Raw genomic sequence first — 17,565 nt, 5'->3', positions numbered from 1 at the left:
GGGTCTGTCTAGCCTGACTCTCTAAAGTCTAGCCAGACACACACACACACACATACACACACACACACACACACACACACACACACACACACACACACACACACACACACACACACACACACGTATGTGTGCGGTATTTCTTTATTTACCTAAATATGGCGTGTGGTTTATATTAAAAAACCAAAGGTGCTGAATGGACCTTCAAAATCTTTTAATAAATAAATAATAATCTAATATCTAATGTAATTGTGCAACATGAAAGTAGTTATGACAGACAAGCATTCCATAGGAAAAACATTTTATTGAAAAACATTTTCAGTTTGTAACAGACTGGTGGTAGAATGTGGGTAACTTTTCCTCACTTTAAAACTGTTTAAAATTCCTGTTTTGAAACCATTTCTTACAGCCTGACCATTTCATACTGCATGGATAGAGGAGAGCTACAGTCACCCTAACAGGGGCAGATGTATAAACAAAGCAAATATAATGCTGTGTTACTTACAAACTGGACTCAAATTATTTCAGAAAGAAACAAGAAGAAACTAATTTAATAAATATTTATGGTACAAACTTATGGCACAAATATGCAGCAGTCAGTTTGGCAACTTCTCTCATTTTTGTAACCAAATTACTATGGAAACACAAACGGAGAAATGGAGAGTAGGTACATGGAGGTGGGCTTCCCATTGAGCGCTAGCTAAAATACATAGCAAAAAATTCAAATTTTATACAAAACATCTTAGAGTTTATAAAAATGTTTTATTGGGTTCTGATCAATATTTACATATGCTATTTACCAAAAAGCAGTATGCTTTGTTTTCCTGTGTATTCCTTTTTCTTTATGTTTTTTCGCATTTACTTTCCTAAAAAGTTGAATAAGGCTATTGTAAAACCCAGGATCCATATACAATACAAACATTAATGTATTTACAGTTTCTTACCTACAGAAGTACGGTGCAAAATTACTGAGTCAAGTGACCAAGGACTGACCATATGAGCAAGGCATTTTACAGTAGCCTGAGGTGCTTCTCCTAGCTCGTGTGCTAAGACTCTCACAGCATCGCAAACCACATTTTCACCAAAGGCCGGACCGATCCTGATCAATGTTGGGAGAGTGTTAGTCAAGTGGCAGCTAAGAAAAGGGCATAAGATTGAAAGAAACTAATCAAAGATTGTCATATTTCGCCACAGACAGACAGCAACTAAAAACAGCCATTTCTTTTTTGTGTAAGTGAGTCTTTATTCGCCTTTTGTCAAACACCTGTTCAGGTTTGACACGGTGTATATATATGATTTTTTAATGGTTTTATTTTTCACAGTTTACCTTTGTAGTACGGCACATATTTCAAACTGAAAAATAATACTACAAAAATGCAGGAAATCAGAAGAACTAACAGCAGTCTTGTGTGACGTACTTTTGCCATTTGTTTGTCTTTTGTTAGTTGTTACATCTTTCAATGGTTAAGAACACTTTCCAAAGGTGTTTTTTTTCCTTTTCAGAATTGATTAAAAAAATAAATGAAAATTGCATATTTGCAGATTTTGTGGCCTCTTAGAGGCACAAACCTCACATCATACAAGGCTTGGCTTTTCTATAAAACTTCATGTTCTTCGTGAACAGACGACAATGATGATCACAGGCTGATATATATGCAAGGGGAAAGTCTTAGTCACTAACCAAATGTATGTGTATATATGTATAAATGTATGTAAAGTAATGTAAATATAGAGTTGTTTAACTTTGCACACGCACACATGCAGATGAGCACTTGACAAGCTGAATTAAGGGGTTTGCAGGGTGCTCGTGGGAGTTATCCTTTGGGTGATGCTACATTGACTAAATGTAGGCGAAAAACCTACTCCCTTGTGTACAGTAATGTAAGCTTTTTTTGGTTTATGTAATTCTATTCTTAGGGGCCTGAGTCCTGTGACAGTCGGTGAGAACCTATTAAAAAACAGAACTCGGCAGGTATTGAGATTTAAAATAATCGAAAACATTGCATAAGGTGCCCTCACCGTAATATATTAACATTATTTTTTTCTTTCTCTTTTATTCTATGTACTGCCTGACAAGAACTGTGCTCTGTGTGTCTATCATAAATAATATCTGCTTTTTATTTATTTTTTTATGTTTTCATCTTTGTAGTGTTATTTTTTTATTTTACATTGTTGAAACATAAGATGGAAATCAAAACCTCACAATATAAAAATGGAAATGAAGTAGTGACACTATATGCAGATTTCCCTGTGCTTCTTTCTTTCTTTTTTTAATATGAATAGGAGAGCACCTGTCACGCTGATTTTTGAACCCCTTTGCCCCATTGGGGTAAATGTTACAGTACCTGGAGCTGCTTCAGCCAGCTACCTAACCTCAACTAAACACAACTTCTTCATATGAAAAACTAAGGCAAACTAGATTTCTTATTGCCCCTAACACTTTCCTTTGTGAAAAGGTTCCAGTGAAGCTGAGGTGAGCACTTGCTACTAAAACTGACAGGATACAGCTTATCTCCCATCTCCAGATATCACTGTTCTTTGTGGACTGCTGTGAAGAGTGATGGTACCAAATAACAGGGAGTACAAGTGCTGCACTATGCGGTCCTTCACCATTATAGGCGCCACATGGTCACTTCATGTCATCTCTGTGTCCCCTCAGGGGACAAAGAGCAAAACTTAGATTAACCCTTTGTAATGCTCTTGCCACTGTTTACTACTGGGTACTTGGATTAATTGTCACATAAAACATGACACTCAGGGAAAGTTTTACTTTGCTTGAACTACACCATGGTTAGAAAATCAGAAACACCAAAAGAACAAGTAGTAAATGTTAACACTAAATAAAAAATGGAATCTGTTGAACAAGTAACTTGTGAAAAAGCAATTTGCTTAATTTGCTGAAGGGATACAGAGAAAACAGTGCAATCCACACTTAAACCCAAACAGTTCACATTGACTGGTGAGACAGTGTGTCTGTGTTAGCAGGTGCGTGTCATGTTTCTGTGATGGTAAGCATGGGGGTGGCAGGGTGATCGGGTGATCACTGTGAGTCCCTCAGGAAAGCCCCACATCAGCAAATCAGTGAGAGAAACTCTCTTGTCTAGGCTGGTTACACTTTCTGACTAGTGAGCATTGAGGTGGGTTTGGCCATTTTGAGTTTGCAGTGAGCCCATCTTTTTGTCCTTCTCACTCTTTTGCTGCTGTTTTTAATAGTAGTTGGTCCTAAGGTGAGGTCATAAAACTCTTTTTTCCTCTTCTTGTCTCAGGAAGCCGTCGTGTCAATACATCCATTTGCAGAAAACAATGTCTTGCATTTGTGTTAAGTTTCTGATTCCACCAATGGTCCATTCAACAACTAGCTGAAGTGCACAAACAAAACTCTAAACATTGCTGGGGAAATAACAGATTGTCCTCTTGATTTCCCCCAAAAGCCCCTGAAAGCAGGAGCAGTAGTGACAGCAGCTCTCTCTTTGGCCCCTTGAGCCAATACTGCTAACAACAACCATGACCAGTCAGACAACAAGGTGTAAGGTTTAAGAAAAAAAAAACATACAAAACATCATGGGAATTGGAGGACAAGTCGACAGAGTGGGACAGACACAAAGAGTAAAAGTGAGATTTTGTGGGCATGAAGCCAGTTCTAGCCAAATCCAAAATCCAGCACTGCCAGAAACTGTTCCAGCTTGTCGCTTCTAGAAGCTGCAATTCAGACTTTGTAATAAATGTTGGCCGGACTCTGAGGTGGCATCTCCTGGACTATGTAGACTGGGTGGCCATAATCGCCACTGACCTTCTCGTAGTGTGGGCAGAAGACGCTGTCAGCAGTCCTGAGCGGGATGATGATGTCACTGGGCTCTGAGCCATTATTGTTCCCACCACCGCCACTCCGTTTGGGCGTGGCCAAGGTGCTCAAAGACAATGTGGCCGCATGCTGTGGTGAGTGTTTACGATGCCGCCGCCGGTACTTGAGCAGCAGCAGGACCAGCATGATGATGATGATTATAAAAATGACACTGCCAGAGGCAATGCTGACGAAGATGGCCACATTGGAACTGATGATGGAGGACTTGCCACTGTTGCCATTCTCATTGCTTTCTCTGGGTGCTACATCTGAAGAAAAAAAGAGCGAATGTGAGCAACATGACAACTAAAGGCTTGTTGAAAGTTACAATAAAAAAATAATTCTTGCCTCTAATATATAATGTATATTATACATACATATTGAAAAATAGGATTTCAAATTATTGTTTTTCAATTAACATAATGCAAATATGCTTAAACATATAGTATATGTAAAAAAATCAAATAACCTTTACTTAAACCTATGAAACAGGTTGGTCAGTAGGATCATTTATAGGGGTCAAATTAGGGTATATTTGTGCGTGCTTAGCCAGATCTGTGCGTGCAAAAACTGATCTGTGCTTCAGTAACCAGATGCGTTAAACTTACCAAATCCTCTGTCTTACCTAGACTAGTTAACCTCAATAATCAAGTCGTCCACTTTTAGATCTTTTAGATCCAATCCCAACCAGATTACTCAAAGAAGTTCTACCTTTAATCAGCTCCTCCATATTAAATCAAATAAACCAATCTTTACATTTAGGCCATGTAACACAGGCTTTTAAGGTGGCTGTGGTCAAACCTTTATTGAAAAAACCTAATCTGGTCCCTGGAGAACTAGCCTACTATAGGCCCATTTCAAATTTACCCTTTATTTCTAAGATTCTTGAAAAAATTGTGGCTAAACAATTATCTGACCACCTTAGTGGGTATAAACTGTACGAAGATTTTCAGTCGGGATTTAGAAAACATCATAGAACAGTAAAAGGTTAGAGTCACTAAAGATCTTCTCTTAGCTCAGACAATGGTCTAGTTTCTGTCCTTGTCCTCTTAGTGCTGTATTTGATACAATAGATCATATTACAGAGACTAAAACATAGAATCGGAATTAAAGTACCAGCATTGGGATGGTTAAAATCCTATTTGTTGAACAGATTCCAGCTTGTTTATGTTAATGATAAATTCTCCACATGCACAAGGATTAGCTATGGAGTACCACAGGGTTCTGTGCTTTGTCCAATTCTGTTCAGCCCTTACATGTCTCCTCTAGGTGAGATTATTAGGAAGCATTCTATTCATTTTCATTGTTATCCACATGATACTCAGCTATATATGTCTTTGAAACTAAATTAAACAGACCAACTAGTCAAAATTCAGAGTTGTTTAAAAGACATCAATTCCTGGATGTCCCCAAACTTCCTTCAACTAAATTCAGATAAAACTGAAATTCTTATTGTTGGGCCTAAAAATCTGAGAGAGACACTATTGAGTCAGACAGCCACCCTGGATGGCATAACATTAGCTTCAGATTCTACTGTAAGAAACCTTGGTGTCATCTTTGACCAGGATCTTTCTTTTACATTATACATTGAACAAATCTCTAAAACCGCCTACTTTCCTCTTAGAAATATATCTAAAATCAGAAGCATCCTGTCTCAGAGCGATGCAGAGAAACTGATTCATGCATTTGTTACCTCTAGGCTGGACTACTGTAACTGCTTACTCATAGGATGTCCTAACAGCTTTTTATAAAGCCTACAGCTTATTCAAAATGCTGCAGCCAGAGTTCTGACGGGACTTAGAAAGAGAGATGACATTTCTCCTACATTAGCTTCTCTGCACTGGCTGCCTGTAAAATGTAGGACAGAATTTAAAATTCTCCTGCTCACCTACAAAGTACTCAATGATAAAGTTCTTTCTTATCTTAAAGACTTCATAGTTCCTTATGCTCCCAGTAGAACACTTCGTTCTCAGAGCGCTGGGCTACTTGTGGTTCCTAGAGTGTTTAAATGTAGAACAGGGGGCAGAGCTTTTAGCTACCAAGCTCCTCTCCTCTGGAACCAGCTCCCTCTCCAGGTTCGAGAAGCTGACACACTCTCCACCTTTAAGATCAGGCTTAAAACCTTCCTTTTTGATAAAGCTTATAGTTAGAGATGGTTCAGGTCCCTGGCAATGATTGTTAGTCACAGGAACCATCTCTTAGTTAAGCTGCAATAGACATAGACTGCTGGGGGTCTTAATTTATACACTGAGCTCCTCTGCTTCCTTCTACCTCTTCTGTTCAAAACCCTCCCATGATTGTCCCACGTTTAACTAACCTTGTCTCTTTCTCTCCAGTAGTTGTGCTTCTCCCCCCCTCTCTCTCTCTCTCCTCCACTCTGTCCTCACCTACAGGTATCATTGGACTCAGAGCTATGTGTCTGTGATGGGCGGCTGTGGATCAAACCATCCTGCCTGTGCTCTGTTGTTGCTTGTTGTTGTTGCTGTGCTTTTCTCTCTCTCTATCCCCTCACCCCAACCGGTCGAGGCAGATGGCCACCCACACCCAGCCTGGTTCTGCTGGAGGTTTCTTCCTCGTTGGAGAGGGAGTTTTTCCTCTCCACTGTTGCTGTCAAATTAAAGACTTGCTGTATGGAGGATCTGTTGGGTTTACTTGTGTGAGGTCTTAACCCTTACTTTGTAAAGTGCCTTGAAAAACCTTTGTCTTGATTTGGTGCTATATAAATAAAACTGAAATGAAAACTGAATTAAATGCGTGCATGCGTAATCAAATCTGTGCGTGCATAAACTGATCTGTGCATGCGTAAACCGATTTGTGCGTGTGTAACCAGATTTGTGCTTGTAGACTTAGTGGGGCTATACCATGCTTACACTTATAATTTGCGGCATCAAAATTAGCTTACAGCTCATATTCATGTGTATGAAGTGTGACATTACTCTCGTTATTTGTGGAGGGGATGCAGTTGCATTCACTTTCAACCATCAGTTGAGACCTGCACCGCCCTGACTCTGCTTCGCTTCACCCACAGTTTACTTAGGTGCTGACAGTGCCTGCCAGTACGTAACGGTTAAATCAGTAAACAACAAGCCACTCCTAATCTTTGGAGGATGTCACCCAGGTAGAACAACTCACCGGAAGTTGGTCATCAGTTCACATGGTCACTCTTTCATATGTAACACCAGTTGAGGTTAGCCACCGGTTAGCGACAGAGTAATCTGTGGATAAAGCTCCTAATGTTACCCACCTACCTGTTAGGGTTGTGGAATGTAAACCATGCACTTCATCCACAGATTATTCTGTCGCTGAAAGTGCACGCTAACAGGTAAGTAACGCCAACTGGTGTTCCATATGAAAGAGTGACCACATGAACTGATGACCAACTCCCGGTGAGTTGTTTTACCTGGGTGACATCCTGTTAGCTGTCCCTGTCAATGCCTTGGTTTACGATACCTATCTGAGAGTGTGCGCTTTCCACAACAGAGTAATCTATGGACAGGGCGTAGCGTTTACCTTGTGTTTTGTGTCGTGATTTTTGTGAACGATCAGAAGCGTCTTGTTCTTTACCGATTTACCTGTTACTTGTCGGCAGGCCCCATCACTGCCGAAGTAAACTGTGGGTGAGGTGAAGCAGAGTCAGAGTGGCGCAGGTCTCAGCTGACGGTTGAAAGTGAATGCTGCGAACTAAATAAACGATTGCGATTTCGCAGGCCAAGCTTTTGCCTGTGTCTTTGGTATCTGTGACATCTTAAGAGATTCTGAAGCAATACTGGGCGTCTGTCTCCATATAAACCGGTGTTGATCAGCGGGCAACACCAAGATCCTGCACTGAAATCTAAGCCTGTCTAACAACTGTATTACATATCAGGCTGTTCAAAACCATTGTTAAAGTAAACGTGTTTATTGTGGTCTGATAAGCGATCACACAGAGTCACAACGGTAGCGTTACTGGAACATACCCACCTTAACTTCACCTGCATCATAACATAGCATGGCATTGCTAATAACCTGTCGGCTAACATGCTACATTAGCGTCTAATAGAAACACCAGTTTGTTGCTGCTTGTGGAGCTTTTAGGATCTGCTGTGCCATGTCAAAGGACTGCAACAACCTCCTTGTTCATTAGCCAATCAGAGCGTAGTGGCAAATTAAGGTCACGTTATTTTACTTGTAAATTTAGCCATGATTTGTGCGTAATTTTAACGCCCCTAATTATAAGTGTAAGCATGGATTAGCCCCACTAAGTCTACAAGTACACATCAGTACTCTTTTTAACTTATCCCGTCAAATGATTTATTTGGCAAGTTTCTATGCCAGATGCCCCTCCTGACCCAACTTCTCCCTTAGGTCATTGAACCCACGGCCTAGGCGTCAGAAGCACGACACCAACCACTGCTCAAAGCGGCCCGGGCCTACAGCAATAAAATACCAACTGTATCATTTTTAATTATGTTTATATATTCCATTTTTCATTTTACTTTTACTTTTTTTGTTCATAAGTATCCAATCAACCTTTGTATATTTATACTTATATTTATTAGTGCTCGGCACATTAATGTGTTAATCGCGCCTTAATGCAGCCAATGCGCGTTAACAGTTTATTTTCATTATTAATATGAAAGTCCGTTGCTCACTAGCTCTGAATACTAATACAGACAAACAAAGGGTCACAAGAGGAGCAGGCTGTTGATCAGTACTGGCCTAAGATAAGCTTCTCAACCAATCAGAGCCTTTGGCCTAAGACCACTGCAGGGCTCTTGAACCAAATAAATAAATGTGTCTCACATGGACATTATCAATTTAAATCTTTTCCGAATGGTGAAGTTCATGGAAAAAAGTCATTTGTAGCCACAGTAAAGCTGAAGCTGAATCACTGAATCAACATAGTACTTTCAGTCTGAAGTATCACTTAAATGCAATACACGTGATGCCAAGAAATCACCCACATAAACAAAGAGCGGAGGGAGACTTGTGTGGGAGAAGTATAAACAAAAGCAAGGCAAGCTAACAAATGCCATAGCTAAGTGGTTAGCTACAAACTGCAGGCCGATTAGAGTTGGAAGAGGTCTGAGAACGTTAAAAGCATTGCAACAAATGTGAGCCTCCCTCAAGACGCAGCATCATAGGAGTGATAAACGAGTTGTATGAAAAGAGTTACAACATGCACCAACTGTTGCTCTAGTAGTAGTTTTAAAATAAAAATGTGCAATATGAGGTATGCGTAGTCCTCTGGTGGCTCAACAAAGAAAACGTTAGACTGGGAAGCAAGAGGTTTTCGATTTGAGCCCAGTTGATCTCACCAGGTAAATAGTTAAAGTTAATATGAAGTTCCTCTTTACCTATACATCAGGTATCTGAACAAAAGTTTAATAGCAGAATCCTAACCTGACTGAAAGACTTTGCATTAAATGTCACCTTTTACCCAGTATTTTATGTGATAAAATTACATGTTTAAATTTACATGTAATTGAATGACATGAAGTCCAAGTTTTAGGCCCAATTATTTTTTGAGTGTACTTGAAGAGATAAATGCAGTCACTATTCACTAATATGAAAGGGTTCTTTAGTCCATTGTAAAACAATTATTTTAAGTTAAACCAGCTCTGAAACTACACTGTAACCTGCCTAGAACACTCCACCAAGTTGGTGTTGGTTGTACAAGATGCTTTTTGAGGATTCTAATAATAATAACAATATCTTTGGTTCACTAAACAAGGCAATGTAGCTCAGCTGAATTTATTTTTAGTGATTTATTTATTTTTTAGTGATAATTAACAACACAAGAACATAAGAAGAACACAAAACGACATATTCCACTTGAGTTAGCACTAGGCAACAGTGGAGAAGAAAACCTCCTTTAACGGAAGAAACCGTCAGAAGAACCAGACTCAGTTTAGTCAGCCATGTGCCTTGACCAGTTGTGGTGAGGGGAACGAGTAGAAAAAAGGTCAAAGACCAACACTAAAAAGCAACAAACAGAATACAAGCAGCTTAGTTGGACTAGCAGTAGCACATTGGGATACAGCTTTAAGTAATAAAATGTACAGAGAGAGGGAGAGGGATACACACAATTATAGGAAAAATAAAACACAAAGAAATGTGACATGTAAATAGATAGAAGAAGGAAAAAATGAGGGACACATAGGAGATCTGTGGGTCAAGAAGGACATCCAGCAATCTGAATCCATAGCAGCTTAGCTAAGAGATGGTGTATAAACACTTTAAGCCTAGTCTGGTTCCACATGAGAGGAGCTTGATAACTAAAGGCTCTGTCTCACATTCTACATTTTGAAACCCTAGGAAATACTACTATGAGAAACAAGCCTTATATTGAAACAAATATGGAAATATCAGGTGTTGTGATGGAGCTTTATCATTAGGTGTCTTGTAACTAAGGCAATGAATTTTATTTAATTTTACATTTTATGGAAAGCCAGTAGGCAAAGAGGTATGGAAAATATATCTGAGGAATATTACATCAACTGGAGGTTTTTTAGAGAATTAATAGTACATCCTACAAGGAGGTGTTACAATAGCTCACCCTAAAAGTAAATGCTTGTATTAATTTTTCAGCATAATTTTGAAAAGTATTGTTATTAGTTTTAACAATATTCCTCAGATGGAAGTAGCCTGAGATTTATTTATTAATGCAGCACTTTATTCGTCATATGTAAGAATGGAGCATAGTCCAGAGAAACTACAAAAACTACAAAGGCCAATATGTTGTTGCGAACATACACACTCAACATTAGTTTGTGTGTGTTGGAGTTAGGCAACTGCCTAGGACTATGTTTGCTACAAAATATCACCCAGCCACAATCTTGGCCCTTTAGGATCTACTGATGTATGGCTAACCAGAATGGTATTTGGAGGCTCTGCACTAACTAATGGGGCGTGACTATGGAATAGTGTTTTCCACAATGCAGAGCTCGAATTCCAATACACTCAGCCTGGCCTCCAGAGCTGCAACCCAAACCTTGTGTAAGTTGTATGTTGTATGTATCTTTCATGTGTCAGCAGAAATGAGACAGCATGCCTACCATAGGAAAACCAACAGAACACAAGAGGACAGGAAATTAGAATTTGTGTTTTTGCAGCTTTTTCTGCATTTTTCTTTCATTCTTGATGACCACCTGCCAGTTAATTTGTAAGGACGGAGCCAGCAGTACAGTGACTAGGAGTAAAGCTTGCCTTGCAGACGGTCTTTGTATAAAGGTCTCATTTGATCAGTGAGTATTCAAATTCTGCCGGCAAAGACAGCAACCTTGAAACTAAGACTAAGTGAAGCCCGATAGAAGATACAACCGCTGGGGAGACTCAGGCAAATGGCACTTAGATAAATTGCATTTTGAAAGGTAATAGTGTAACTTTTCTAACTAATAGCCCCATGGGAATAGAGAATGAGAAGAATATTTTGTGTCATCATGAAACATTAATAATGCAGGCCAAGTTGTGCTCTGACTTGCAGCAATGCAACACTCTGGTTCACAATCCAACACTCAAAACAGGGACAGGATTGTTTTCTTTGGCAGAATTACTACATCTCTCTCCCTTAAGCGTCTCACTCTCCCTTAGGCCTAAAAGTGCTTTATCTTTGGCAGGCAGCCCAAAACAAGGACGCCTCTATTCTTTCGGAATAGAATTATGCTGCTGTTTCACCCACATTGCTGTTTCACCCACATATACTCCTGTTTGCGGACATCATGGAGAAATGAGCTTGCAAAAAAGCAGTGACGAATCAGATCAAATAACTCAGAGAATAACTCAAGAACTGATTAAAAGGTCAGTCTATTTTTGCTTGTGTATTGCCCGTTTCTTTTTTTGTTGTTGTTGTTATTTTGTTCAACACTAAATGGCTATGTGCAAATTACTCTAATTATCTAATTGTCTGCAGAAAGAAGTGTGTGTCTTTAGGAAGAACACTTTGTTAACAAGATAATTGACAGCAGTCAGATCATTGAGGGTGGGTGGTAATGGCGGGTGGAAGTTAAAGCTGGAACAGAGCTAGTGTAGAGATACCTTGTAAATCCTTGATAACCTTGATCAGTTTTATAGGAAACATTCAATTACTGGCTGATGAACTGCTAACCTTTCCTTTCCACTCTCCGTCTCTCTCCTTTTCACAGTCTCTTACTCGCTTAGTAACTCACTTGCTCGATTACATAGCACTATTGAACACAGGAATCATCCTACCATGTGTTCTTAGATGGGCAAACAACTGTGTGCCCAAATGCCTTAATTATTACTTCATCCACATTTGAGTATTTCACCTCACCTGGTTTCCCCAGCACTTCATTAGGGTTGTAGGTCTCTTTTTCCCTCCCCCCTGTACCCCCTGGGTACTTGGGAGAGTAGGGCATTCTGGTGGGGTCTTTGGATGAAACAGGGTCAGAGGGATCTAAAAATGACAGAAATTAAAAGTCATGCAAGGTGTTTTGTATTTTGATAAGTTGCTTGTAATACTCAGTAACAAACCAGTAGTTACACTTTGGCACTGTCCAAATTTTAATAATTATATTTTTTGGTTCTGAAATGATCATATCAGTCACTAAACATAGAAATTATTTTGTTATACTATATACATGCTTTCTAAAACTGAGAAGTTCAACACAAAATTGTCCAATCAATAAAATCCTTCTGTTGTATCTTGTTCCTGTTATCATTTAGTCTTCTGCAAAAGTCCCGAGACATCAACAGGGGCCAACAGGGGCAGAAATTACTATTGTAGTTTATTTAGAAGACCCGTTTGTCAGTTTTAGGCTACATATGGTCAGAGGAGTGCTAGAAACTAGCTTTGGAATGCCAAGGACATACCAGAAAAAACAGCTGCAACAGAACGGTTGAATGAGCACTGAGTAAGTTATTGTTTTAGCCGTTGATGTGAAGGTTGAGTAAAGTTACGAGCTGCTGCTTATCTGTTTTGGAATGTCTGAAGTAGCGGTAGCTTAGGTTGCTAACGTTAGTCGATGCAGTAGCTTGGTTGGCAGCAACTCTAATACTAATTCAGTAATTAATTTCATCTTTTTGTAGGTAAAATTGGCCAGGTGACAACTGTCATCTGCTGTTACTGGCTGTAAATGGCTGATGTCTTTATTCAAACAAACTTAAAATATAACTTTTTTTTAAAAATGTAAAGCATGTCTGAACGTTTGTCTGTAAACCGGAGAAGTAACACGCCCCATAGGATCAGGAAGGTTGGATCATTCGTTAGAATGCAGTGCACTCTGTGTGTTGTAGGATATGACCGTTTTCAACCACAACACAATACAGCCGTTTTCCCTGTTTTCTCTGAAAACAGACACATCAATGTTGAATGTTTTTGCACATTTTGGTTAGTAAAATGTCCAATTTTAACTTGTTTTTCACCTGTGAAGTTTTCCTTTAAATAGTCAAAACCAAAAAACAGTACTGTCCAACAAAAGAGGAAAGTACTGGTCCTCACAAAGGGCATTTTAAAGGACACAGTGTGATTTTAGGGCTAAGATACAATTAAGTTTATGTTTGACTTGTGCATTGTAATGATGCACCTCTTTGTATTTTTCTTCCTGTACTCATAACTTTGACACAAGCTGTAGACTAACTGTGCTGATACGTTTGACTTTGGTTGCATTAGAGCATTAGCACTGTAATAGAAACAATAAAGCTGTATGCTACGTAACCTTCTATGATCTCACTAGAGCATTTTTTTCGGCAACACACACTGCGCACTGTATGAGTGCTGCATCATGACTGCCTTGGTGTATTATGGCAAATCATACTCACAATACTCACTTTGTCCCACTTTCATGATTATCTTCATAGACTTGGTCTTGCACACACCCCCCTCCTGGTTGTCAATGCCTTCCATGGTGCCATTTGATGTAGCTACAACAGAGAAAGGAGAAAGAACAGCGTAAGAAAAAGCTGTCATAGTGAGCATATGCTATAAATATTTACTGGGGAAACTGTAAATGCCTTAAGCCTATCTTTGAAATTTGCCAGTTTTAAAAAACACCAACAAAGGCACTGCAAAGCCTCTGCAGAAGCAGGATATAACTCATACCCACTTTAAAAAAATCAGATTCATCACCTGATGTTGAATATTTGACAACCCCAAAGTCAATTGAGTAATTGTGACAATGATATCTCTAACTATGCTGATTAACCATGTAATCTGATGAGAGGGAAGAGGCATAACTCTGTCTACAATGACCAAGTCCGATCTTAACATGCCACGGGACACTCGTGTCCATTCCATCAGAAAGTGGTAGCTAGTAATTGAAGTTTTATAAAATAAATAATATGTTTAGCCCCATGCAGCATAGTGGTGCAGTGGGTAGCACGTTGACTGGGAGAAGGGCCTGGGTTCGATTCCCGGGGTGGACTGGGTGCCTTTCTGTGTGGAGTTTGCATGTTCTCCCTGTGTTTGCGTGGGGTCTCTCCGTGTTCTCCGGCTTCCTCCAAAAACTTGCATTAGCTTGATTGGTCACTCCGAATTGCCCGTAGGTGTGAGTGTGTGTGTGAATGGCTGTCTGTCTGTGTGTTGCCCTGCGATGGACTGGTGACCTGTCCAGGGTGTACCCTGCCTTTCGCCCGTAATCCCCCATGGCACTAAGTGGTAGAAGATGGATGGATGGATGCTTTGACCCTAAATCAATGACAACCGACAATTAAATAGGTTGATAGAGACACAAAGAGATGACAGAGGCACACTTCTACATTAGAGGTATAGAAATAAGAAACAAGTATCTATAAAACATATGAGAAGCCAGAAGTGCGCTTCTAAATACTGTGCTTAAAGGACAGCTGAATGCAATAAACCCTATTTGTTGCTGCACTGCTTCTGCCTCTGGAGGCTCTTGGGCAGCAATGCAAGTCCAGTTTTTAGTGTGACAGTAGCGGGTGAGGAGGGAGGGGGGGACCTGGCAAGGCATTTGGTCTATTAGGTCAGTAACACAGAAGCTAACAAGCTGCCAGGGCTTAACGGCTTGGCTTCCTACCAGCGCACAGTGGCCCGCATTTACAAGACCAAGACCACCACCACCCTTCCTCCATGGCTTCTTATCTAATGTCTCTCTTTCTATTCTTTAGAAAAGTACCCCATCATCTACAGTTTTCTCCTCTTTAGGGACAGTACCTCTTTCACTCACTTTAATTTGCACTCTCTCCACCTTCCTGTACCTTCTCATTTAGCCCTGAGAGATTAAGCTATGCACAGGTCTTCACTGTGTCCTACTCCTTCCCCATCACTTGTTTTTCTCCTGCTGCCAGTGTAGAGATTGGTGTAAAATCTATTGCTCCAATAAGACTGTGATGAAAGCGGACACAAAGAGAATGTTAACGCCCTCCCTCTGTTTCACCCATTCTCTGCCGGCAACCCCTTCTCCTATGGGCCTGTAGTGTTTTCTTGGAGACCTAAAAAGCACTTTGTAACTCATCTGCTTACAATAACTATTTTGCACTTTTTCTTAGAATAAAATAAAAGTCACACAAGACATAATTCTCTCAGCTGTTCGTTTCATGTGAGTGAGGCCTCCTGCTGTTATTCCAGAGAAACCCCTCATTTTCATCATTGTGTGGTCCAAAAACAAGCATGTTAACTGTTACATCACATATTGCAGTGCTACCGTTGAGAAGGATGTTTTGACTTGACTTTTCAGTTAGTAGCTAACCACTACTACACATGTAAAGTACTTTAGGTGAAGGACATAGCATTTTGACTAGTCTTCTATTGGGACAGGTAGGGATATAGTGCACTGAAAAAAATGTCGAGTAAAATCTACTTTTTAAATACACTGTACTTGATAGCACATAGTTTTCATTCGAGTACTCAAGTAAACTTTACTTTATTGGTTATAAAATGTTACTCACTCCTAAATGCATTTGCAGCAATACTTGCAGCAATGCATTTGGAGCAATACTTTCTATCATGTACATTCATGTAAGTTATATTTGAGTAATGATTAATTAATTTTTCTATTTTTACAAAAAAACGGTCAGTTACACGCATACTCTTCTCCCTCATGGTGCAGCTTACAAAACAACACAGAAAACATTATGAACACACAAACATTTCATTAGTTCAATTTCACCAAACTTATGACACTACTCAACTCCTATCTTTAACTATAACGTTAAGAACACAGGAATAATTTTTCCCACGAGCCTCTGTCATGAAGTCTAGCTTCCTGTCTTATTTTTGGCACTTCCGGTTCATTTCCTGTTTACCTTAGTTCTGTTTAGCTTTACACCCGATCACATGATCACTCCAGCTGCACCCACTCTGTAATCAGTCTGTGTACTTAAGCTTCATGTCATCCCAAACTCAGTGCCAGCTCACGCCAGGGATGCCGGCAGCGGCTGTTTCCTCTGTCACACTGTCTGCGGCACCAGTACTGATGGTACTGTCCCCCATGCTCAACTGGGCTCCCCGATCCCGTTCTCTAGAGAGTCAGGTGATTCCTGAACCTTTATTACTGAGCGTTAGATCCATTTTGAGCAACATTACCCAATTACCACTGAGCGGTTCAAGGTGGCATACGCCATGTCGCATCTGTCCATAAGAGCCGAGTGGCAGAACGGTGCATGTCTTCTTTTGATAGGGTTTCACTGGCTCTGAAGTGTATTTTTCAGGAAGTAGCCTGAGGGAGAGAGGCGGGCCTTGATGAACTTTTTGCTTTGGAAATCAGAGTGGCCTGGAGGTTGTGGAACAGCGCTTGTGAGCAGCGTGAAGAGGTTCTGAGCTCTCATAAGTGCCTTTCCACCAGGAAGTCTGGATGTGTCGCCAGGAACCGGCGTCCCGGGTAAAGGCTTGGTCATGTGCTCCTCCTAACTGCCGGAGGTGGACAGGCAGTCCCTAGCGAAGAAACTGATGCAAGTGGGAGGAAGAGGCGCTGGGCCTCTATTTTACCGGGCTTCCTTGAAGTCCCTGGGCTGTCTGGAATCCGCCCTAGACAGGGGGTTGTGTCATTTTATTTTTGGCACTTCCGGTTCATTTTCCTGTTTACCCTAGTTCTGTTTAGCTCTAGAACCGGTCATACGATCTCTCCGCGCTGCATCCACTCTGTAATCAGTCTGTGTTCTTAAGCTGTATGTCATCCCACATTCAGTGCCAGATTGTTAAGCCTACTCACCAGCGTTCGTGTCTAGTAAGTCTTGCCCGTGTACCATATCCGGTTCTTGTTTTTGACTCTGCCTTGCCTTGGCTTTTTGGACTTTTGTTGGATGGCCTGACCACAGATTGCTTTATCCCTGCCTGTACTGTCAATGTTGCTAGCTTGTGTACCGACTACTGCCTGTCTGACCACCCTGTTTTTATTAAAACTTCGTCATCTGCCTGGCACTGCGCTTTTGGGTACTACAGTACACCTTGCCTGTTCTGACAGCCTCAGCTGCTTGAGGTGGGTCTAAGCCCCTGGACTGTGCAACCAGCTGCTGAAACCAAGCAAATCTGTTAAGTAAACAACCGGTGCAAAATAAATAAGCAGGGATGTACCTTAGGCTAACACATTCATAACTAAACAACTGTTGTACTGTGGTTTACCTTGGAGATTAAAACCATTACCAATAATACCAATAATAGTAAGTATGTGCACATACTCATACAAACATATACATATCATATACATACACATATGCATTGCTATACATATCCCATACTACCTAATAATAGTCATGACATACAACACCACAATTTCCATATTCACACATTATTGATATTGGTAGTGATAAGTATCAGTAATACTTACAGT

At 40.3% G+C, this 17,565-nt stretch overlaps 1 protein-coding gene across 2 annotated transcripts in view; it reads right to left on the bottom strand.

Moving 5' to 3' along the window:
- Positions 1-281: 281 nt before the first annotated feature.
- The window catches only part of efnb2a (ephrin-B2a), a 30,494-nt gene continuing 13,210 nt past the window's right edge, over positions 282-17,565 (bottom strand). The window contains exons 3-5 of one of the 2 annotated variants that reach the window (XM_029137698.3): positions 13,598-13,699; positions 12,111-12,233; positions 282-4,107 (exon numbers count right to left, since the gene is read on the bottom strand). In XM_029137698.3, the coding sequence (XP_028993531.1) occupies positions 3,704-4,107; positions 12,111-12,233; positions 13,598-13,699 (629 nt within the window). In that variant the 3' untranslated portion in view covers positions 282-3,703. The remainder of the gene's footprint in view (positions 4,108-12,110; positions 12,234-13,597; positions 13,700-17,565) is intronic. The other variant, XM_029137699.3, reaches the window with a different exon arrangement.

The sequence above is a fragment of the Betta splendens genome, chromosome 21 (assembly GCF_900634795.4).
Source record: "Betta splendens chromosome 21, fBetSpl5.4, whole genome shotgun sequence".
Taxonomy (NCBI): domain Eukaryota; kingdom Metazoa; phylum Chordata; class Actinopteri; order Anabantiformes; family Osphronemidae; genus Betta; species Betta splendens.
Note: the sequence above shows the minus strand (reverse complement) of the source record. Positions and strands in the feature narration are given on the sequence as shown.